Source organism: Peromyscus leucopus, chromosome 9 (assembly GCF_004664715.2).
Source record: "Peromyscus leucopus breed LL Stock chromosome 9, UCI_PerLeu_2.1, whole genome shotgun sequence".
Taxonomy (NCBI): domain Eukaryota; kingdom Metazoa; phylum Chordata; class Mammalia; order Rodentia; family Cricetidae; genus Peromyscus; species Peromyscus leucopus.
This window is the reverse complement of record NC_051070.1, coordinates 97,568,735-97,594,006: the sequence shown is the minus strand read 5'-3', so window position 1 is coordinate 97,594,006 and position 25,272 is coordinate 97,568,735. Positions and strand designations below refer to the sequence as shown.

Sequence of the window (25,272 nt, the reverse complement as noted above, 5' to 3'; positions counted from 1 at the left end):
TTCAAGGAATATTACAGTTGTTCACATTTGTTCAACCTTTCTGAAATTTGGAGCAAAAGGGGAAACAGAATTTTTGACAAGGAGAAAGCAGGGCATCTGCTAAAGAAACTAGTCTGCTTTGCTCTTCTGGTGCCCACATGTACCCTGTTCACAGATCTATATGATAAGCTCCTACTGCATGACCATGGAGGCAAAGTTAATTTTATCTTATCCTAGTAAATCCTAATCTTATCCTAGTAAATTTGGCTCTCCCTGAAAGAATTCTTGTGAATCAACCCAGTCATCTCTTCTATGCATCCAATGCCACAGCTCTGCAGAATCAGGGTAGAAGTGACATCCAGGAGTTCAGGATGGACTAGACTTGGGCCCATGTGCAGTTTCTACTTCTTCCTTGGCTATTTTTTTAGGCCATGTTTTCAGAGTATCATAAACCCAGTCAGGCCCAGCTCTCTGGAAGGAAACTTCTAGCATTTATTTGTTTAATTTCTCCAAAACAGCCCAAAAGCATGACCCCAAAACAGAAGTCAAAATTGAATTCCTGGTCCCAAAGGACAAGGCTGCTGCTGGGAGAGTCTGCCCAAAGCCCTGCTACATAACAAGCACATCTGTAGTGCAAGTCTGTTAATAACTTGGGGAGGGCTCAGGAGCTAAAGCTGAGCAAGGCCACTTAGTGCTCTCTCCTGTTTGTAGCAGACTAAAATCTGTTAAATGCTGCAAATTATAAGGCAAAGGGTTTCTGCAATTGATAGAGAGATAGGAATTCACGCATGCACACACACACACACACACACACACAAACACAAAGATGGATTCCCACAGACTCTGCACCAACAACTACTGAGGTTTAGCTGTACCTAGAATCCACAGAGTTCAAAGAGTTCCAAAAAAAGACTGGAGATGTTACTGGAGACAGTCCACTCAGATCGAACTTCTATGATTACATTGTCAACTTTCCTGGGGCTATTAAATCGGTGGAGCAAAAAATAGGCACATTTTGGTTCATAGACAGTGAAGGCCGGGTGGAGAGAAGAGAAATGAAAATGGCCCGGCAGCTGTCTCAGGGCTCTGGCATCAAGGTGCATGCTCCAAAGCACTCTTCTGAGGCCTTTAATGGAGAGAATGGCTTATTGAGCACAGAAGTGGGAGAAGTTAGGGGATGGAGTTTTAAAGACTTTTCTCATTCTTTATCTTCCCAGATGGGCCGTTTCCATCTATTTTTGGATCCATGATGTCAAATAAGCCAGCTAATGTAGTCATTTTGCTGACACTCTTGCTCCTGTGACACCTGTCAGGAATCAGCTTCACTAGTTAATCCTAGCATTTTCAATCCAAACTCTCATCTGTTCATCTACCCATCACATGCATCAGGCCAGCCTTGGGGTGCAGTAGGAAGCAGAATGCAGAAGTGTGTGAATCTCCTTGTTTAAATAGAATGTGGCCTTCTGTGTCACTGGACCTCCATTCTTCTACTTCAGAAACCAATTTCTGGTGTTCGTTTATCTCTGGAAGTGACCCTTCTTCTGTCTGTTCAGCTTTTAAGTATATCTCTTATCCCACTTCCCCACACTTTTTTCTTAACTTAGCAAGCATGGCCCAAATGTTTTGGGCCTTATACCAAAATGAAGATCACTTTCAATTTCCTAAGTTCTTGATGTGTCCATCTTTTCTAGCATCACACTCTCCTCTGATGCTCTCCAAATCTTGATATTCTGCTTTGTTTTGTTTTGATTGCTGTTTGTTCCATTACAAAATATAAAAATAATGCAAATCTAATCCATGTCTGATTTGATTTTCCAAGGACAGTCACAACAACTGCTCTTGCCTCTTGGTGCTCTCATTGCAAGGTGGCTGTGCTATTCCATTATCAGTGTTTGGGAGCTGGCCTCTCCGGCCCATTACCAACCAACAGAGTACTGAGAATGGATAGTGCACATTGGTGACCAGGTCATGAAGGAACTCAGCACTGGCCTGACTATCACTGGGCACATACTGAGATTATGTGATCTGAAAGGCCCTGGTCACATACATGGGACAGACACCAGTAGATACCAAGACTGCCTTCCTCACTGTGTTTACAGTCTGAGGTGAGTGACTCCATGCAGGTGCTTCTCCTCTCTAATAGAGCTTGAGTCCCAATTCCCCACACCTAGAAGAACTCCTACTTAACTTTAGCCAACCACCAATATCACCAAAGACACTAATAGTAAGAGTTTTCCACTACAAACTTTGGTTTATTTTTGCATATCTAGATAATGGCAGCAACCATTCAGTAACTGAACATTTGGAAGTCTCAAGTCTAAAAGCCTGGCCTATGAGCCAAACCAATGGTGTTACATCTTATAGTAATAAAGTTTTATTGAAGCACAGACACGTTCATTTATTTATGTTGCCAATTTGCTGTTTTTGCGCAGTAATGTTGGAACTATGACATTGTGACAGAGGTGAGATTATGGCTCCTTGAAGAAAAGTAAAATGAATTGTAGAGCAATTGATAGTCACGCAGGTGACTTTCTGATTTGAGAGTTGATATTTACCATTTCATAATCTAATCCAGTGATGTAAAATTTTACATTTGATTTGTACACTAGAGGCAAGATAACATGCACACACATAGAGAAAGAGGAGAGGGAGAGGGAGGGATCAGGGGGGCTCCAAGTTTTCCAGTAAGAGAAATTTGAAACAGCCATGCATATGATTTTATAATTCTAATATGGAATTGGGTATGAGGTAAGAGTCTAAAAAAGCAAATACATTCATCAGCCAAGCCAGGGAGGATGAGGGTGGTTCTTCCTAAAGAAGTTTCTCTTTTTATCTGGAATAAGAAGACAGCTGATGAAATCAGAAATTCCTGACTGTGCAGAACATTACGGTATTGGAAAGAGCTTTGAAGAAAATAAAGCAAAGCCTATTTCAGGGTTTTAAGTAAAGAAATATTCTTTAAAATATACATCTAAATGGAATCAGTCTGATGACAAGTTGCTCACAAATGGAATCTGCTTTCTTTCTAGTTTCTGAATGTGTTCTTGTGTGTGTATGAATATTGTTAGTCAAATCCCATGTAGTTACTTTCATTATTCTTTGCATTATGAAAATTAATTTCTATAGGTTCAATTTTGAAAAATATTAATTAATTTCGCCTACTAAAAATATGACAGATGTTGATTCCCTTTTTTAAGATTTATTTTATTTACAAATGGAATCAGCATGCTTTATAGTTTCCAAATATGCTCTTGTGTGTGTGTGTGTGTGTGTGTGTGTGTGTGTGTGTCTATGTGTACAAGTTTATATGAGGGTGTGTCTGTGTGTTTGTGACTGTGGGTGAGTATATGCACATGTGACACCTGAAGGGGCCATAAGAGGCCATGAGTCACCTGGACCTGGAACTACAAGTGGTTGTGAGCTGCCCAGCATGGTGCTAGGAACTGAATTAATATCCTTTGCAGGAGCAGCCAGTGGTCCTGATCAGAGACATAGATCCAGTTCCTTAGCTACATTTAGAATTGAGACAACAGTGGACAGAAACACTTCATGGAATTAGAGCAATGAGGAGCAAATTATTCTGACATTGCTTCATGTGTAGATATTAGGTCAGATTGTTAAATCATTTTTTAAGATATTAATTTTTATATGACTATTTTGCCTACATGTATGTCTGATGCCCATAGAGGCCAGAAGAAAGCATTGGATGAACTAGAACTGGAGTTACTGAAGGCTATGAACCACAAAGGTGCTGAGAACTGAACCTGGGTCCTTTGAAAAAGCATCAGCTGTTCTTAAGCATTGAGCCATTTCTCCAGTCCTCCAAATTTGGTGTGTGTGTGTGTGTGTGTGTGTGTGTAACACAAAGGCACACAACCTTGTTAGAATTTTAGATTACATAAGAAAAACAGTTGTACTTGAGGTTGTTAAGCACTTTTTGTCAAAAGCTTTTTAAATGTCCTGTTCACTTAGGACACTGAGAACCTCCCTATCTTGAATATGAAAGTAGTTACTTTTTAGTATCTGGAAACAGCCAGAAGATATACTATTTAAGAATTAGAGATTTGTGCAACTTCTATTAATAAGGAAATACTGATTTTTGCCCCTATTCCAATATTCACAATCTTCTGCAATTCAAGTTCCCTAAAATTAGGTGCCAATAATTAAGAGAGACCTCTTCACTAGGTGTCATTTATTTCACTTATATGAAGAACACAAATCAAGACCAGACAGACGCCTTAGACAGTTTTGACAATTCAAGTTTTGAGATGCAGGACAGGTATTTAGGTATGTGTGAGGGTTTTGCTAAATAAGAGAAACAATACTGAGTAATCTAACAAGCATGATGATACCAGCTAGTAACCCAAATTGGAGTTAGTGCTAACAAGGATTATGAGAAATTAAGTGTTTGTTCTGTAAGAGAAGATAGCCAGGCAGAGTGGATGAGAAATCAGCTTGGATCTTAGCTCTCCCTCTTAGGATATGTTAACTACAGTCACATTTCATGACATAACACTGGATTCTTTATAATTTAAAGATGTCTACAACTAACACTTTGGTAATCCCATAACCTTAACTAGTCTGTAGCTTAGTACTTCTAATGATCTTATCAAAGCTTTGTGAAAGGGCCTCTATTTCCTTCATCATCATGAGCCACTTGAGAAAGAAGCTCCGTGTAAAGGCCAGAAACCTCCATTCTTTACATTAAGATTAAAATACAGTACTTGTGTCCTCTCCTCCCTTCCTCACTGGCAATGCAGTTGACCAAATCCAGGCCTTCATATTGCTAGGCCAGCATTCCACCATTGATCTGTACCCTCTTTTCTCTTTTGAGATTTTTTTTTTTTTATTTAGACAGAATCTCACTAACTTGCCTAGACAAGCCTTCAACTCACTCTGAACCCAGGAAGGCCTTCAAAGTGCATGTCAGCTGCCTCAGTCTCCTGACTAGCTAATTGGTCACTTCAGCTGAAAAAGATTTCCAAAGTACTTTGTCTGCTGTTTGATCCCCTCAGATCACTTCCTAACTTGAATTAGATGTTATGTTTACATCTTGCTTTCCTAGCCAGATTAAAGACACTTTTAAGGTGGAAATCCTAAGATAGATCTGAGCTGGAAATATCTTATGTATTGCAAAAATACTTGTTGATAAATAAATATGGATGAACAGGCAGGTTAAGGAAAGATAACTGTAGCTTACTTAGTCTCTGTCTCAAGTCTCAAGGTCTGATTTTCATAACTTTTGGGGATATTCAGTCATCTGTAACACAATTCTTTAAAATGAGGATGTTAGTAACTTAAGAGGGTTCTTCACAGGTGTGCTTTATTTAATTTGTGTGAAGAACATAAATGATGGGCAGGTACACACACACACACACACACACACACACACACACACACACACACACGACATTTTTACATTTTTAACAGGTCCAAGTTTTGAGATGCCAGACATGTATTCACTTATAGAAACAACCTAGTGTTACATAATGACTTGTATGAAATATAAAGAAGTCAAAAGAATTCTGGGGGTAAATGCTTACATAACTTTCTCAAGGGTCTGGATATATTACTTGCTACTTCAGTGAAGGTCAATAAGTTTGTTTTGTTTTTCTACCAACAAACTGGTTGTTTCAGTTGTGAAAGATTTTAAAAGTTTTTTTCTTTTTTTTTCTTTCCTGCTACTCCAAAATCACTACAAGCAAGGAAATCAGGGTTTGGTGGCACAGGCTTTTTTTCTGCTTTCAGTTTTACTTAATCCTACTGTTATGGAAACAAAAGGTTGAACAAAGCCCAGCCTGAGATGCAAATGCTCAGGGTGATTCCCACAGTACCTGCAGGCTGGTCTTCTCCTTGGCCTTGGGCTGCTCTAAGGGTGATTTATTTGAGCAATCATGTAAAGTGAAGCATTGTGTAGACTGTCCCAAACTGCAGTCCTAATCAAAACAATGTCAACTAGAGGCTGGCTGTAGCCTGGCTGAGTGGCAGCCACTCTTCCCAGTGGAGTCTGTACGTCCTGTCTCAGCTTTATCCAATGTCACAATTGAAAGTTCAATAGATAGTCAACCTGATTCAAGAGAGATTTTTAAAACACTCTTAAGTCTCATTAGAAACCAAAGTAGCACAGTAATTGAAGGATGAATCTGAATGCAATTATGATAATTAAAATAGCAACTTAATTTTAAGCTCTGGGAAATGTTCAGCCCAGTGCTCACACATTTAAATCCTGAGCTATCTGGTTAATAACTTAGATTTGTACTGCAAAGCAATCAAATGTTAGAACTTAGCTAGTAAAATTTACTGACTACACACATTCAAATGGTTACTATATATTTGGGGGTTTGTTGTTTTTACTGCTAATAGGATTCTTGAAGTAATCTTTCTCAAATATAGTACAGTTCTATTTCTGGGTATCTTCATTCGCCAACCCTTAAACTCTAGGATCAAGATATATGATGAGATTAAGGTAGATGCTCCACAAGGAGTTGAAATCTCACAGAGTGGACAAAGAAGAATCCATATAACATCAGTGCATGCTGGGACTGCGTGTGCATAGAAGCCTTACAGAAGAATCAGCCAGGAGTGGAAAGGGATCTGTGCATGTCGCTGGGTACCCATGCACATGTGCACAAACAAACAGTACATACCCCTTTCTACACAGCATTTGATGCTGAGCGAGATGGGGGGCGGTATTCTACAGCCCCGCCTTCTAATCCTCAAGTGACAATGTTGGACTGGAGATAGAGAAAGGTGTGAAGAACAAACAGTAAAGAAGGACACCATGTTCAGGAGTTTGGAACTCTAGGGGACAAAGTCAAGTGCAAGTTTAAAATGAACCACCTGTCTTTGAGTTTTATTTTTACTAAGAACTCTACAGAAGCCAGTATGCCCTGACTACAGGAGTTATACAATTCAAATGCTTTCCACATTTGATGTTCATCACTGTTCTTCACGATCTCATGGCTGCACATGTGCCATTCTGTAGCTTTTCATCATTGTCCAACTCCTTTGTTATATCTTTGATTTCTATTTTCCATCTTAAATATTTCATCATATAAGATTATATGTACTCAATCATTATCTATAAATGGCATAAAGATCGGGAGTGGAACCTCTTCTGGGAATATGCACAGACACAGATCTTGTCAGATGTATTGTATCTGTAAATAAAGCCACTAGGACTTTTGATTTAATTTTAAAATTTAATTCTGATATCTAGATCTCATGAATATGGGTAGTACACATAGCTTACCATTTATATTATGGATTTTATATTTCTGGTGAAGAGAGTTTTATATGCACACATATACATACCCCACACACATATTGCACATATGGACACAACCATGCATTTGCTCTGAAAGACCTCAGGTAACACTGCCCTGAAACACACCACTGATCACCTGAGCTTTCAGGGAAGTGTTTTGTGGACAAAGAGTTGGAGGACAAAGAAGGAAGTGCTTCGTCCACCAGCTCCTCCTCTCCTCTGAAGAGCAGAACCCATAAACGGAGATGTACCAGCCTTGATTCCCTCCTCTAGACACCCATCGGCCAGGGAAGACTGTCCTATCACAGGAGCAGAGAGGAAGTCCGGGCCATAACCAGAAGACTCTGTCACAGGTTATCAGTGATACTTCCATAGCGAAGTCAACATTCCTCTAAGTACTTTACCACTGCCTAAGCTGTCTACCCTCCTTCTCTCCTGCCCTGTGGCAACAGGGTATAGAGCTGTCAGATATTACTAGAGCTTGGGAATTCCCTTTTCTCTCGGGTATACCTCTAACCACATGGCACCCTAATGTACCTTTTCTCCTACTAATCTGTGGATACCATCTGTTTATTCTAAAATAAAATCATCAAGTCCATTCAAGGCAGACAGGTGTTCTACTCTTCACATGCACATACAGGTATATGCAAAGGTCAAGAACACAGATGACTATAGACTTCTATATAAAATTACACATTAGCATATCAATTAAGCATCATCTCCTCTCCTGTCTTATATACCATACTATTGTGGAATATTATTTTAAGATGTGTTACATTTGTTTATTCTATGGCACATTTATTTTAATCATGCAAAGATGCATTGCATTCTTTTGTGCTGCATTTGTTTAAGTCTATGAAGCTGTGTTACTTTGGCTGTCTAAAACATCTGACTGGTCTAATAAAGAGCTGAATGGCCAATAGTGAGGCAGGAGAAAGGATAGGCAGGGCTGGCAGGTAGAGAGAATAAATGGGAGATAGAGGAGCCAGAGATTGAGGAATGAGAAAAGGAGGAAGGAGGACTCAAGGGGCCAGTCACCCACCTACACAGCAAGCCATGGAGTAAGAAGTAAAGAAAGGGATGCAGAAATAGAGAAAGGTAAAAGGCCATAGGTAAAAGGTAGATGGAATAATTTAAGAAAGACTGGCTAGAAACAAGCCAAGCTAAGGCCGGGCATTCATAAGTAAGAATATGCCTCTGTGTATTTATTTGGGAGCTGAGTGGTGGGCACCCAAAGAACCTCAAAGAGTCATAGAGTAAAACCAACCAACAACACCATACAGCAACACCTCAATGAGGCTGATAGCAGAACCTCAGAGGTCCAGATCCTAGTGGGTTCACTACTCTTGGCAGTAAGGAAGATGACTATTTCTTGTCAAGATGAAGAATCCATTGTGCAGTTCTTCTGAGACTCAGGAGTGGTTTTATGTAATGTGCCTAGGCCCCAAATTTCTATCCACCTTATCTAACCTGCAAAAATGCCATTATCCTCAAGCATGAAAAAGCAGAATACATTTCTCTTATTTTCATTTCACCCTCAAAGTGCAATTTGTAACCACTGATTCTTATTCAATGATCTTAGAATCATACTACTCAAGTGTTAGCTTTTCTTTACTTTTACTGCATTTTCTTTCTTAAATTTCTTTTTCAATCTCTTTTCTGATCTGCTATTAGCACAGTCTATTGGCACTTCTAATACACTTGATAAAATCCCTTTCTTAACCAATCTTGAGCCAGTGCTGGGAAGGAGAAAGCACTTGATGCATAAAGGACCTGCCAATGGTGCTTCTGTTCCTGTGTGAAGATGCTTGCAGTGGGATCCTTTATTAGGAGTGAATGTCCTGGTGGAGTGGAAGCTTTGCTTGAGAAGTATCTGCAAAGATGAATCTGGGAGCCATCAAGTTCTCCACATACTGCAAGAGCCTGGTCCCAGCTCTATCAGACCTCTATGAAACAGTAAAAACATATCCTTGAATCACCTTATATGTCCACAGAGCTGATTCAAAACACACAGAAATGTGCCTCTAAATGTTGCTTCTGAAGATATGGTGCAATAATTCAAGCTTCAGCAACAAAGACATGAGAGAGAATCACCCTTAGACCATAAGCCTTTTGAACTTCTACATAACACTCATCATACAGGCAAACACATGCTGCTTGCATAAGAGACACATTGCTTTCTGAAGTTAAGTCCAGGTTGTTTATTATCATTCTTTTCAGCATTTGAGACATTTCAAGCCTAACTCCATGAAAGCAAACTTCACACCTTCCTCCTGAGAACAGAAATAGATGTGACTGACATTTGTCATGTTTCAAAAATTCCATGTCCATTTTCCAAATGACATTGTGGTTGGTTTTACCATAAAAATGACTCCTCTCCCATCTTTGTCACCAGCTCAATATTGTCACTGTCCAGCTCCTACCATAATCCTAAAGAAAGTAATACCAGCCCCTCACTTTGTTTGGCACTCAGCCTGACAGAACACACTGATCAGGTAGCCACGTGAAGGACAGAGCCCAGGCTTGGGGCCTGAGCATGGGCAGATTTTCCCAAGAGGTTTACTTCCCAGTCACTATCTGCCAGTTGACAACAGATTTTCTATTTGTGAGGAGAGAAGTTCTGTCCTTTTTAGTCCCTGAGTGTGTTTTCTGAAGCCCAGTAACCATATAGAGCCAGTGATTAATCTAGAGCTTGGTACCTTTGTGTTAGGGAGTACAACATCCCCATACTGCAATTTTAAATTTAAAGGAAAAAAAAAGAAAGATGGAAGGAAGGAAGGAAGGAAGGAAGGAAGGAAGGGAGGGAGGAAGGAAGGAAGGAAGGAAGGAAGAAAGGAAGGAAGGAGGAAGGAAGGAAGGAAAGAAAGAAGGAAAAGGAACACACAACTGAGTACAACATGTCTAAATCATGAAACTGAAGAGTACAAATTTGCGATCTAGTACCTTTGTCTGATGAACACATTTGTCACTAAGAGCTGATAAAGAGAATTATGTAAATTAGGAAAAATGTTCTTAGGCCTTGCCAATTATAGGACGTGAGTAACCCTTATACGCAGTAGGCTAATTAAGTCCTGATTAATAGTCACTGAAGGGCCATTGCAAACGTCAAGTATTTTCTACCTGTGCTTAGGAGGAGGTCTCAAAAAGCATGATAAAACAAAACACAAAACACTTCCCTAGGGGTTCCACCTAATGACCTTTTATAAAACTTGGAAGTCTGAAACCTGATGACCAGTTAAGAACCACTGTTACTTAACAGAACCATCTGGACATATGGAATTTTAGAACTTGCTGTGTCTAAATGCTGTTTTACTTTTTATTTATTTACTTATTCATTTATTTATTTATTCTTTTTTATTTTTAGACAAGGGCTTTTGTAGCCTAGGCTATCTTCAAACTGACTATGTAGTTGAGGCTAGCCTGGAAATCCTGATCCATTTGCTTCTATCTACCAATTGTGCCACCATCTCCAAATGAGAACAATTTTTAAAATTATTTTTGGAATCTGCTATATATTGGTGCTAGCAAACTTTCTGAGTAAGTGCCCAATAGGTATGGGAAGGCAGGACTAGGCATGGCTTTGGCCTGGAGAAGGTTGAAGTCAGGGTGGGATGGAAGATTATTGCTCACCAGTGTCTGAACTCAGAAGAGGAAGGAGCCCATCCTGACTCAAGGCAGTCAGGTAAAAGTGGAAAGGAACACATTATGTTACTTCCACTGGAATTTCCTCTTCATCAGCTGAGGATTGCTGACCTTCTTTCCCACTGACGCGGAATTAGCAAGGCTCAGCTAGTGGTGGCTTCAGCAGGCTAGCCCTGGTGTTAAATCCTTGAGAAAGGAGACAATGCAGCTGTGATATCTGAGAGAAAAACAGTGAGTGGCTGCCAAAGCTGCTGGGACATGGAGCTTCTGACTTCAGGGCAACCCAGGCCCATGAAACTGCTTAAATGGAGAGTGAGTGAGAGTCCTCAAAACAATGAAGATCAAGGAACAATGAGACAGAGAACATAATCGGGCCATCTATAATTCCTTCTACCAAAGCACACCACAGCATAGTCACATTTGTCAAGTTAACTGGGATATATTATTACTTTTTATGTCAACTTTACAATTTTTAAATTTATATTTTATATAGCATTACCGTGTGTATGAATTTAAGTGTGGGGCTGCTTGGAGCATCTGTGAAGGCCAGAAGACAACCATGGAGTGAGTTCTCTTCTTCTACTGCAGTAGCTCTAGGTATTGAGTTGGGGTCATCAGGCTTGAGCAGCAAAGGCTTTTATCTGCAGAGTTATCTCAATGGCCCTCTTTTTTGTTTATTGTTGTTGTTTTGAAAAGATGGTACAATTTTATCAATTCCCCCTTCTTTCTCTTAAAAGCTCTCCATCTTTCTCTCTTTCAAATTCATGCATTATTTTTCCTTTAATATTTTTGCATATATATAAACATGAGGACATATGTGTGTGTGTGTGTGTATGTGTGTGTGTGTGAATATATATTGTATTAGTCAGTGTTCTATTGCTTTGAAGAGATACCATAACCAAAACAACTCTTATGAAGGAAAATATTTAATTGGGGCTTGCTTACAGTTTCAGAGGTTTAGTCCATTGTCATCATGGCGAGGAGCACAGCAGCATGTATGCAGACATGGTGCTGGATAAGTAGCTGATCGTTCTACATCAGGATTTTCAGGCTGCAGGAAGAAAGCCACCAGGCCTGGTTTGGGTCCTTGAAGCCTCAAAGCCCAACCCTGTGACACACTTCCTCCAAGAAGACCATATCTCCTCCAACAAGGTCAGACCCCCCTAATACTTTCAAATAATGCCACCCCCTAAGCATTCAAATATATAAGCCAGCATACAGAGGCCATTTTTATTCAAATCCACACACATGAACACATCACACTAGGACTAAAGCATGATTCTTATTTATATTTGTCATCACCATATGATCTGAGAATTTACGAGAAAATGTCTGACAAACTTCTTTCACTATCTTCTTTTAAACTTCGATTACAATTATTTAGGGGTGTGTGTGTGTGTGTGTGTGTGTGTGTGTGTGTGTGTGTGTGTGTGTGTATGCATGTGTGCAGGCATTCATGCCCCAGTACTTGTTTGGGGGTCAGAGGACAACTGGTGGTGGTGGTGGTTCTCTTCTTCCATCCTGTGGGTTCTGGGATCAAACCCTGGTCCCTTGCTGAGCCACCTTGCCAGTCTTTCTCCGCCTCACATTCTATAGAGTAGAGAAAATCTTTATGCTTGCCTTCAGATTGTGGCCCTCACCACCTCCCTCTCTGTGCCACTGTCCTGCTCCCCAACACCTGCCACCCCTGCTGCTGCCCTGCTCTCCCACACCTGCCCCTCCTGCTGCTGCCCTGCTCCCCCACACCTGCCCCTCCTGCTGCTGCCCTGCTCTCCTACACCTGCCCCCCTGCTGCTGCCCTGCTCTCCCACACCTGCCCCCCTGCTGCTGCCCTTCTCTCCCACACCTGCCCCCCGCTGCTGTCCTGCTCCCCCACACCTGCCCCCCCTGCTGCTGCCCTGCTCTCCCACACCTGCCCCCCGCTGCTGCCCTGCTCTCCCACACCTGCCCCCCCCCGCTGCTGCCCTGCTCCCCCACACCTGCCCCCCCCCGCTGCTGCCCTGCTCTCCCACACCTGCCCCCCTGCTGCTGCCCTGCTCTCCCACACCTGCCCCCCGCTGCTGCCCTGCTCTCCCACACCTGCCCCCCCCCCGCTGCTGCCCTGCTCCCCCACACCTGCCCCCCTGCTGCTGCCCTGCTCCCCCACACCTGCCCCCCTGCTGCTGCCCTGCTCTCCCACACCTGCCCCCCCGCTGCTGCCCTGCTCCCCCACACCTGTCCCTCCCCCCCCTCGCTGCTGCCCTGCTCTCCCACACCTGCCCCCTGCTGCCACCCTGCTCCCCCCTGCCCCCCTGCTGCTGCCCTGCTCTCCCACACCTGCCCCCTGCTGCCACCCTGCTCCCCCACACCTGCCCCCTGCTGCTGCCTTGCTCTCCCACACCTGCCCCCCACCCCCCACTACTGCCCTGCTCTCCCACACCTGCCCCCCCACCCCCACTACTGCCCTGCTCTCCCACACCTGCTTCTGTTTCCTCTACTTCTGTCCCTGTTCTCCTGGATTCTCAGCATTTTTAAAACAACTAGGTTTTTGTTTTTGATTTTGATTACTTTGTTCATTCTTTCAAAATCTCAATATGTATTCAAATAATTGGACTATTTTTTATTGAGATGATTTGGCAAAATAAAAAACGTGTTTTAATGTATACACAGATAATATGACAAATCACAAACATCATCATGCAGAAAATAGCAGAGTTCTGACTTCTTATTCTTAACACACAAATTTTGGCTGTAGAATCCCATCTGCCTTTTCTTCTGATAAGTATGTAACTGTTCTATAAAACTATTTCTGAGCCTAATTTTGGCACTATCAGAAAGATTTAGATGGTGCAGCCTCATTGAAGCAAGTGTGTCACTGGGGGTGGGCTTTGAGGTTTCAAAAAGCACACTCTAAGCCCAGTCTCTCTTCCTGGTACCTGCAGATTCAGATGCACAATTCTCCACTACTTCTCCAGCAGCATGTCTGCCTGTGTGTGCTGATGTGGGTCGCAGGAATATATCATAAGAACTCAGCTGGTTATGGCAAAGTCACTACCTGGAGGGATCAAGGAATTCCTTCAGAGGAAGCCAAATTCCAAGGAGCTTTTGGTGTTATTTGGCTTGTTATATATCAGCTGATTTTTGTTATGAAAATCATGTGTGCCTTCATAGTTTTCCCAATTGACTTTTCCCTAAGAAGGGCTAACAGTGTGGACTGATCATTCTCTGGACATACATATTCCAGATATTTGGAGAACAGCCTCAGGAAAGGCTTTCTCTAGAATCAGATATCTCCCTTAGCCACTTTCAAGGACTAACAGTGATAACAGTTCACATGCTAGTCATCTGACTTAAGGTAAATTCCACAAGGAGACGCTGCCTAGGTCAGATGGACATTAAGTAATAGCTTTACACAATTTAGCTTGGACCCTCCCTTCTTATACTGGGACTTCCAGGACATGGGACTGAGAAGAGAAAAGAGAATGGAAAAACTAGATGGGTAAGAACTTGAGAGGAACAAACTGAGATGGGGAAGAACTAAATTAAAGGGCTAGAAGAGAGGACTAGAGGAATGAGATGGAAGATGAGGAAGAGCCAGATGGGGAAGAACAAAATGAAAGAGAAGGAGATGGGAGAGGAGCTGATATGGATAAGAACTAGATGGACCAGAACCCAGAGGGGGCAGAACTAGATGAAGGAATTAAGATAGAACCTAGAAGGGACAGCAGATAAATGTAAAGAGAAATTGGGCAAGAAAGGAGCTAAAAAATGAGGGCAGAGTATAAATAAGCTTGTAGAGAGAGAACGAACACAGAATAATAAAGTATACGGACTAAGGAGTTTTGTGCACATAAATTCATTTTTTTTTCTTCAAAGATTAATTTTTAGCTGACTGTAGATTCTTCCCAGACCCTGGGAGGGGACTATCAAGGGGCTGGACCCCCATAGTCCTCAATAGTGTGCTGCCATACTCTCCATCATTATGACAATGGACTAAACCTCTGAAACCATAAGCAAGCACCAATTAAATGCTTTCCTTTATAGGAGTTGCCATGGTCATGGTATTTCTTCTTAGCAATCGAATTAAGACAATTCTTTTGATTCCTTGGGCATTTGTTCATATGCACATACCCACGCAACACACACACACACACACACACACACACACACACACACACACACACACACCAGAGTTAAAACATAAAACAATTTTTTAAAGGCAACTCATTCAAAAAACTATTATAGATTTTTTTCTGTGCTAGCACATGAAAATTGGGGTAATTAAAATAGTACTCTAATCTTTTATATCACATTCACCTCTTTCTTCTCCTAGTCACTATCTTCTCTGCATTAGAAAACTATTAGCACCTTCTCTGTGACCAGAGTGCTTTTGAGATATCCATCATTATGCTGCTATTTGATAACAGAAACCATGTTCATCAGCTTTCTTATCATGACACATTCCTCTACAGCCACCAAAATCAAGCCATAAGGCTTTAATCTTAAGAGAAAAGGCATATGTTTGTACCATGACTTTCTGCATTTATACTAAAAGAACCTTACTCCTATGCTATATACCAAAAGAGTATATATGATAAGCAAGCCCTAACAGCAATGGCCAGTTCATCTTTTAGAAGCTGGTGGCAACAAATGGAACCTATCAGAGAGTCACTAAAATGATCATTTAGAATCTACAGCATAAGAGACCAGGTGCCAGCACAGAGGTAAAAATGCTTGCAACCTCAGCCATGGGATGCACACAGGCTTTTAGGGAAGGATGTGGAACAACTATCAGCAGCAGCTTGGTATGGAACACTAAGTGTGGTATGAAAATGTACATTCCTTTTTAGATTTATACAGAAGTATCCATAATTGCAGATCACTGGAGTACTCTGTATGTGCCCTGTGGATTGAATGTACAGTCACTTTAACCTGTTCTTCTGTTAAGCATTCTATATTCTTATCTCTATACTCAAAAGGTTCCCTTCTGACTAAGGCATCCCTATAAGTGAGGTTATTAGCATTTCCCCATCCTTACCCATGCCATTTGTACACTCTGGAAAGGAACTGATCTCGCTAGCACCTGTTTTCTAAATTTTATATTCTAGAAAGCAGTTTATTGCCACTCTGTCCCCAAATCATTCAGGACTACCTGCTCAGTAAACTCAGTGCTCTCATATTTTTAATGTTGGCTTAGGGAAACCCACTAGCTTCTTAGCTGTGAATAAACTAGTCACTTGCACACTAACTCAGGGGCCATTCAGAAGACCATTATTTTCCTGTAAAGACCCTTAAAAGGAATAATTGGCATCAATAACACTTACCTGCACATGCAGAAGGAAGGTTACCCGGCCATCAAGAGCCCAATCACATAGCTGCATTTAAAACAATGCAGTGCTTGGGATTTGTTCAAATAAAGCCTAGGGTAATGCAGATCTTCTCCACTCACTCAGTAGCTTTAGCTGTGTATGCAAGGCTAGATTAATCACTCATGCAGTTATACTATAGGTATTGTGCAGGAGTTGTTGAGGACATAACATAAAATTCAAAAAGCAGGGAATGTGGCTTCCAAGGAATTTGTAACAACTGGGTCTCTCTTAAACAGCCAGAATACTACTACAGTATACAAAATCCATTGCAAACCTAGCGATCGTCTTAAGGGTTGTGTAAATGAAAAGGAACAATTACCATTACACAGATAGATGGATTTCAGTGTGAGTCAATGTAGTGGGCACATATTTAAACAGACATGGGGTTAGACAAAGAAAGGAACCCCCAAACAATGAGAAGGACAATAACAAAGATCATTGCTTAACCTGTTTTGTCAGAGCTGGTGGTCATGGTATTGGTAGTGATGGAGGTGAAGGTAGTCTTTGCGCTGTCCTTGGCAGTGACAGATTTCTGCTTATTTTTCATGGCTTCCAGTGCTTTGAGCTTCTTGGCATGTTTCGTGCCTTTGTAGTGGGCCGCAGCCTGGCTCTACAAAGGAGAACACAATGAACCATGCAATCAGGCTCATTTCTAAACTGGCATTCTCTGTATTACTGCAAATACAGACTCTCTTTCAATAACAGGTACCATTCAAGCTAATGCCGGCCAGGGCTGCCTGTAGAATGATGCCTAGAAAGCAAGGGAAATTGAATTCTAAGAGGCAGAAGGAAGAAAGACCAGTTGCTTCCCTTGAGAAGCTGAATATGAACACATCAACATCTTTTTAGAGTGTGGGGGCCTAAAAATTTATACCGGCTTGCCTTTGTTCTGCCTGCAGAGATGCTGGGCCCCAAAGAAGAACTAACAAAGGCTCTAGCAGAGTGATTCTCATCTTCTCTGTTCATACAACATGTTTTCTCTTCCTTCAATGTGACTGATGAACACTCACTGGATCTACAAGAAGGATTCTCATAACCGAGGATGTGTGCACTCAGGAGGCTGAACTTAGAAACTCACAAGCAAACACAGGGCTGGAGTCCAAATGGGGCATGGAAAATCAGGAAGATTCCCTGATTCTTTCTGTCCTTTTGCTTCCTACCAGAGTCTCCTCAGGGAGTTCAAGGTGATGTTTCTCTCCAGCATGATATTCATGATCAGGAGACTCTGTGGCTTTTAAATACCTAATATGATCAATGCAGTTCTTTCATCTATGGCTTCTGAAATTCTGTTTTAAAGGCAATTTATATTTCCTAAGCCTGTTGCTACTTATTACTAGGAGAGAGCTATTGTTGAGACATTGTCTACATAGCTTAGGCTAATCTGGAACTTGAGACATTCCTGCTTCTGCCTCCCCAGTGCTGGGATTTATAGACCTGTAGCACTTCCCCTGGCATATTTTTTTAAAAATTGTTTTTAAGCAGTTTCAAGAGACATTAATGAAGCAGAAAGTCATCTGTTATGAAATATTTATTTATTAATGTTCACTGAGAAGATAAAAGCCTTTGCTGGAATGGTATATGAGTAAACACGAAGATTATTAGGTCCCAATAGTTCACAGGGCAAACCTTTTTAGAATTACTTTTTAAAAAATAACAAAATCTCATTGATGGACTATTTCTGTTGGGTTACTCATTACTTTCCATTGCATAGTCAAGCAAAATGTTCCATTTTAGTAGTATGGCAATGATTTCATTATATCAACTAGAGCCAGCAGGGCCATTCATTATAATATATTTTAATAAATAAATATTTCACACCTTCATTTGCATCATTCTGATAAGATGTTCTCAAAGGCCTAGGTACCTTTATTGAAAGAACACTGGATAAGGAAATAATATATTAGAAACTGTTTGAACAGAGAGCACACTCATGCACCAGGTACACATTCCAACAACACAGAACACCAGAAGACATAGTGTGAACCCAACAGGAAGTTCAAACATGCTGCAATTAACTGAGAAGTTACTGGCAGATTGCATTGCCCTCATCCTAGGGGAAAGCCACTCTGGCAGAATACTTTGTTTTGTTGTTCTTGCCTGGTTCTACTTTTCAATTCACCGTGTCGCACTGCAAGTGAAGAACAGACTGTAATAGATCAAATTCACACAGGGGCCGGCTATGTTCTTCAGGTCACCGTTACATAATATCCCTTAAAGTACTTTCCCATGGTGATTGACAGGAATGTTTTCATAACACGTATTTAAAAATGGGATTGTAATCAACAAGTCTACCATCTCCACTTATGTCTTCAAAATACACTTCAGTTTAAAATGTTGAGACAAGCTCACTCTGTAGGCCAGGCTGGCCTTGGCCTCATACTTGGGTTGTTCTTACTTCAGTCTTTTCAGTGTTACAGTTGTGTTACAACCATCATGCTCAGCTTCAAAATACATACGTTAAAAGATTGTAGAAAAATACCCATTATCAGTGGATTAGAGGAGATTTTCTGTAATATAACATACTCTAAGCGGATGACTTTACTTTTGAAATTAAGACCCTTACTACAAAAGAATTCCTGTAGCAGAGTAAGCATAGTCCACAAAGAAAGAAAAGCCTTTTTGTTCACAGGTGCAGAAGCCTGGGGTTCTCTGGTGGCTCGGGCAGACTCTGGGATGAGAGAGGAAGAGAATGCACAGGTGTTGGTAGGTTCTTGACTGACACATCTGATATGTTGAGATTGAAAACGTAACAATTGAAATGCATACGCACACTCATGTTCACCAAGTAATAGCCTTAAAGGACCATATCAATCACTTTGGTTGCAGATTGCCTAGATTTTTCTAACTAGGCAATTAAGGCTCATCTAAGTTGGAAAAACAAAAAGAGACAACTGGTAGAAAGGTGTAAAGTGCTGTGGGGAGTCTGGGATGTGTAGAATTTGAGAGAAATGGATGACAGTGGTGGAGGCCAGCAGAGGAGACTAACTGATTGTGATTGGATGTCACCAGGTGTATGCTGACAGTGGAGGCAGCAATACAGATTTGAAAACCAACATAGATCCATAACCATCCTAGATACTTTAGATTTTATTCAATTGACTTTTCGTGGAGTTTGGGAACTACCCTTGGGCATTCTGGTATAAAGGTTCTAGTCTATACTTCCGACCCTAATTGCTTTGTCTGACTTGATTCATGGGTGTTAAAGTTTGTGTGAAGATAGAAATCTAACCAGCTTGTCTTATGCTTAGACCATGTGACTGACTGTAGAGGTGATTCAGCCACAACTCTCTATGTCACTGTAGACAAGGCTGGAGCCTGAGTAACAGTGCTTCTGAAGGATTTTGAAGTGCATCTCTTGGCAAAGACTTGTTTTGAGCCTCATCTGCTTCTCTTTGGGACAGAGAGATGCAAGGCAGTCTTGCTATGCACTAGCATTCTCTGTTCCCTGTGAGGCTATTTTGGGTAGTAATCAGTCAGCTTCTGCATTAAATCACTCCCAGAAACATGAGAATCCTGAAGAGACAAGCCAATGTCCATTTTTAAACACAAATGATGTCATCATCAAGTATACTTATAATTGAGATGATTTTAGGATTCTGTACTTCATAACTAAAAGCAGAATCATGTACACAAAAGCCAATATAGCAGAATCATGCTGTAACAGCTGACTTTAAAAGAAGTGAAATGTGAGATCATGATGTCACAGAAATCACTGCATGGATATGAATCTTGAGCTAGCATATGGCATCATAGAGCTTAACAGATGTCACTCCAGAGGCATGTCCTGCATAACAGGATGATGCCATTCTAAATGTCCTCTCCAGACCCTGCTTCTTGGTGCTGTCAGAGATTTCCTCATCTTTAGATTTTATCATGGATATCTCAAGCTGTCTTTTAGCCTGTGCAGACGTCAGCTTCCAAAGTGGATACAATTAACTTTTAAGTGACTAACACTTAAAGGAGGGGAGTTGTCTATTAAAACATAGACTAGCACTTTACTGAAGTAAATAAGAATCATTGTCTAAGCTTATGTTGGAGAGGATATGGAGCAAGGGGAACACTCCTCCACTGTGGAAATGCAAACTTGTACAGCCACTCTGGACATCAGTATGGTGGTTTCTCAGAAAATTGGGAATAAGTCTTCCTCAAGACCCAGTTATACCACTCTTGAGCATATACCCAAGGAATGCTCAGTCTTACCACAAGGACACATGCTCAACTATGTTCATATCAGCATTATTCATAATAGCCAGCACCTGGAAAAAACCTAGATGCCCCTCAACTGAAGAATGGATAAAGAAAATGTGGTACATATACACAATGGAGTACTACTCAGCAATGAAAAAAAATGATATCATGAAATATGTAGGCAAATGGATGGAACTAGAAAATATCATCTTGAGTGAGGTAACCCAGACTCAGAAGGACATAGTATGTACTCACTCATAAGTGGATACTAGATGTGAGGGAAGGGATGGCCAGACTGCAACCCACAACTCCAGAGAGGCTAGCTAAAAGGGAAAGACCCTAGGAGGGAGACATAGATGACCCTGCGAAGGAGAGTGGATGAGATATACACGAGCAGATTGGGTGTGGGGGTGTGGCAGAGGGCGAGGAGTAGGGGCTGAGAATATAGGGAAATGGGATGGTCAACCTGGAACAGGGACAGAGTGGGAGGGAAGGGAGGAAGATACCATGATAGATGAGGACATCATGGGAATAGGAAGAGGCAGGGTCTGGGGAGGCTCTTAGGAATCCACAAGGATGACTCCACCTTGATCTGCTGGCAGTGGTCCAGAGAGTGCCTGGACGGGTCTACTCTGGTGACCAGTCTAGTGAATAACCTAGCTAACATCATAGAGCCTTTGTCCAGTGACTGATGGAGGCAGATGCAGAGATCCACGGCCAGGTACCAGACTGAGTGCTGGGAATCCAATTGATGAGAGAGAGGAGAGATACTGCAGGCAAGGGACATCGAGATCATAATGGGAGGATGAGCAGAGCTGATCAGCCACACTAGTGGAAGCCCATGAACCATGGATTGGTGGCTGTGGAGCCCCCATGGGACTGGACTAGGCTCTCTGGATATGGAAGACAGTTGTTTGGCTTGAACTGTTTGGGGAGCACCGAGGCAGGGAGATGGGGATCTGTCCCTGCTCTATAGGCAGGCTTCTGGGAATCCGGTGTCTGCGGTGTGATGCCTTGCACAGCCTTTGTGCAGTGGAAAGGAGCTTAGACTTGCCTAGGCTCAGTGTGCTGGGCTCTGCTGACTCCCCATGGGAGACCTCGATTTGGGGGGTGTGGGGATGTGGGGTGGTACAGGAAAGAGGGCTGGGGGTGTGGGAGGGAAGAGGGGGGATCCGTGGATGGTATGTGGAATGAATAGAAAATTTCTTAATAAATAAAAAAAATTCAAAATAAAGAATCATTATCTAAATCCCTAGCATCTTGAGAGACTTGATAATGGCATGTTATATTATATTTCTAAAACCAGTTCCTTATAAATTTATGTTTTGTATAACTTTTTTTTGTTGTACTTCTCAAAACTTAAGAATTGTTATGTAAGCATATATACCTGGTTTCCATAAACAATCAACATTTAGGGGCTCATATGGTCTTGTCTAGTTTGTGATATCATGAACTTACATAGTCCTTAGTACTAGTAAGGAATTGATAAAGTGCACATTGTCGGTGTCCATTGTAGGCATCTAGAATCAGACACTATAAAAGGAGAAGGCTATTATACATATAGTCAGATATCAGAAAGCTAGGTGGTCACCGAGGATGGACACCTCTTCCATAATCAGCACCTTGTAAAATAAGGAACTAAAACAGCAGGTCTGGTGACTGCTCCAAAGAATAAGATCTGAGTCCACCTCTGGCTCTGGGTGGGAACAAGTCCTTCTGAACTGCCCAGAAGATCATAAGATTACTGTCTACTGGAGGCTTTCTGGAAAAGAACAAAGACATACTATTGTATTCTCCAAAGCAACTGTTTATTACCTGAACAAGAAAATGCTCTTCAGAAGAGCAGTGAGTTGAGGAAACATGTGAGCACCATATTGTGCTTCTGTCTACTCCCAGTTGGGAGACTGATTTCTTTGCAATGGCCTCCTACCCTTCAGAGTGCCTACTGTTACTCTTACTGAACTCCTCTGGTCTTACAGGCCTCTGTTTTGTATATGCATTTATTAAACAGTTGGGATGGAGAAGTGGCTGAGCAGTTAAGAACACTTGCTGCTCTTGCAAAAGACCTAGGTAGGGTTTCTGGTAATCACACCAGGATGCTCACAATTGCTGGTAACCAGGAGATCAGACATTCTGCCATACTCTTTTGCCTTTTTAGGCACTTGAACACATGTGGTGTGTGGTGTACACATAATTCACACACACAAACACACACACACATACTAAAAATAAATAAAACTTGAATATATTCAACAGCAACAGAGAACATAGGGATCAGAGAGCAGAAGGGATGCCTGAGTAAGATCTTGTTAACAGAGATTAGGGTTTGACTGCAGCATAAGCCTTTTGAGTAATTCTGATTCACATTAACATTTTTGACCTGCTCATCTTTATGAATCTTTAATGAATCCAGGAATTCATTCTTGCAAAAGTACCTGCTGGGGGGTGCAGAAACCAACACCCCAGGAATGGTACTTTGGCTTTTTCCCCTACTACTGCCCAAAGCACAGGGACAAGTTTGCTCTTAGTTCTTGATATTTGACTACAGCATTTCTTCCAGTGACACAGTAATCATACAGACCTTTCCCCTTTCTGACTCTCCCCCTCCCCCTTACAAAGAAAGGAGACTGAAGGTTATTGACTCCGGCCTCATCTAGGAAGGTTTTGACTTGTGTTCTATTCTGAGCGTTTATGCTGATAAACTACTTGAGAAATAAGATGGTTCTCTGTTTTCCCTGTATTTCATCTTCTTACTATCTCATAATTAGTCTCCACCACCTCCCAAAACCCAAACTCCTATTCATTTCTATAGCTTAGGAGGCTATCCAAATTACAACTACTGAAAACCTAGAGTCTTAATGTGTTACTACCTGTGAACATAATAAGTTTGTGTGTATTTTCTACTTCTAGTCTATCCATAATGACTTTATTCCGCAAACAAATTATCAAATCTTCCAAGGCCTGCATCTCCAAAGTGTGAATTTCTGATCATCAATGCAAAATCCATTGAAGATTAAACAATTCTATCCATAAAAACATGCCATGTATGGAGTTGGCAAGCACAGGAGACAGCTTAGTACTCTGAGAAGTCCCATTTGTTTTTGGGTTTAGGGACACAGCCTAGTTCCTTCACCTTTATGGACTATATGCACAAGCCAGTTTCCAAACTCTGTACCTAGCAGCCTCAGATTGAACTTGCTTTGGGAGCATGCTCAATGAGGTACAACTGTACCCACTTTTAACTTTTTAGGGAGGATCCCATATACTTACTATGCCTATGTACAATTGAGAAGAGGCATACACAGTAGGAACAATATATGTATGACTTAATCTACCAGTCAAAATAGGAAAGTATCCAAACCATGCTCCTTAGTAACTGGCTCCTCCTCCTCTTGGATCCCATAAAATGAAGTGAAGATCTGAGTAGTAATCAGAGCCCTTGGGGATCCTCACTTACATGCTCACCACCAAAGCAGATAGCATCGAACTCTATCACCTACACCATCATTTTGCTGCAAATAACATTTGTCTTGCTTGTTCTGTAAATCTGTGTGAGTCTGGTTTTCAATTCTTCGGGTAAGAGACCAAGAACTTGGAAACACTAGACATAGGCTCGGACGAGTGTGGGTTACAGTGTGAACCACCAGCGGACCTTTATCAGAAATGTATTTCCTTCAGAGTTGGGCCCTGGAGCACATGGCTTGTAATCTCAGCTGCTCAGGAGTCCAAGGCAGGAGAATTTCAAGTTTAAGTCTTTGTGTGCGTACAGTGAGTTCAAGGACAGCTTAGGTAACTTAATGAGATTCTATCTCAAAATTAAAAAGCAAAAAGATGACTGAGCATATATTTCAGTGCTAGAGTGCTCGTTGAGAATGTACAAAGCTGTAAGTTCAAGTTCCGGCATTGTAAAAAACAAAAATAAGAATAAACAAACAAAGTATGCATACCTTCCCCAAATTCCAGCACTTGGGAGGTGGAGGCAGGAGGATCAGGAATTCAAAGATAGTATGTTATATGTGAGACTGTTTTTTGAAAAAAACAATAAATTCTGAAGTCAAGTCAAAGGGCCCATGTTTATGACTGTATATACATATATGTTAGTTATATCTGTGTCATCAATACCTATCTACAGCTCTGTAACTAGGAACGTCTATCTAGGAGAGATGAACTGAAAATAATGAGTTAGCTTGGAAGACTTCCATTCTAGTCGTCTGTTCTACCCCTCTAGCTGATGTCATCTGAATTTTTTCTTTTCATTTTTCTGATGTTACCTTTCCCATCTAAGGTAATTATTGTTGCAGAGTGAACTCTGACATCATTACTTTTACCAATTACATATATTCTATTGCTCTTCTATGGTCCACGTTGTGGTAGCTAGAGGAACATGACATGTTATGATAATAAATAATACCTATACTGAATAATAATGATGATGATATTGATGATAATGAATAATAATAGTAAGCAAAAACTAAACTCTGTGTCACAACCTTAGGAACTTCATTATAGCAAAGAAGTATCTAGCTCCACACACCTGCAGGGATGTGACTTAGAGTTAACCATGTCTAAACTCTTTAATTATGCAGTTCTTTCTCTTTTTGACAGAGTTGTTGGGTAGCAAACACACAAAAACCACTCTGAAAGCTCAGGGCAGTATTTTCTCTGCTGATTTATTTAATAAAATATTGAAGAAGAAATTTAAATATAGAATAGTGCAGTATTCTAGGTTTTCCTGACACCTATGCATATCAATCCTCATATACAAGAGGGGAAAAGGCCACATGATTGCTATTTTTAGTCTTTAATGACATTCACATATAAAATTTTTAATGATTTGTACCTTCCAAC

General features: G+C 41.2%; 1 protein-coding gene across 4 annotated transcripts in view; it reads right to left on the bottom strand.

Moving 5' to 3' along the window:
• Positions 1-25,272, bottom strand: part of Znf385d (zinc finger protein 385D) — a 938,498-nt gene that overhangs the window by 90,557 nt on the left and 822,669 nt on the right. For all 4 annotated transcript variants that reach the window (XM_028875654.2, XM_028875659.2, XM_028875658.2 and 1 more), the window contains one exon: positions 16,684-16,846. In XM_028875654.2, the coding sequence (XP_028731487.1) occupies positions 16,684-16,846 (163 nt within the window). The remainder of the gene's footprint in view (positions 1-16,683; positions 16,847-25,272) is intronic.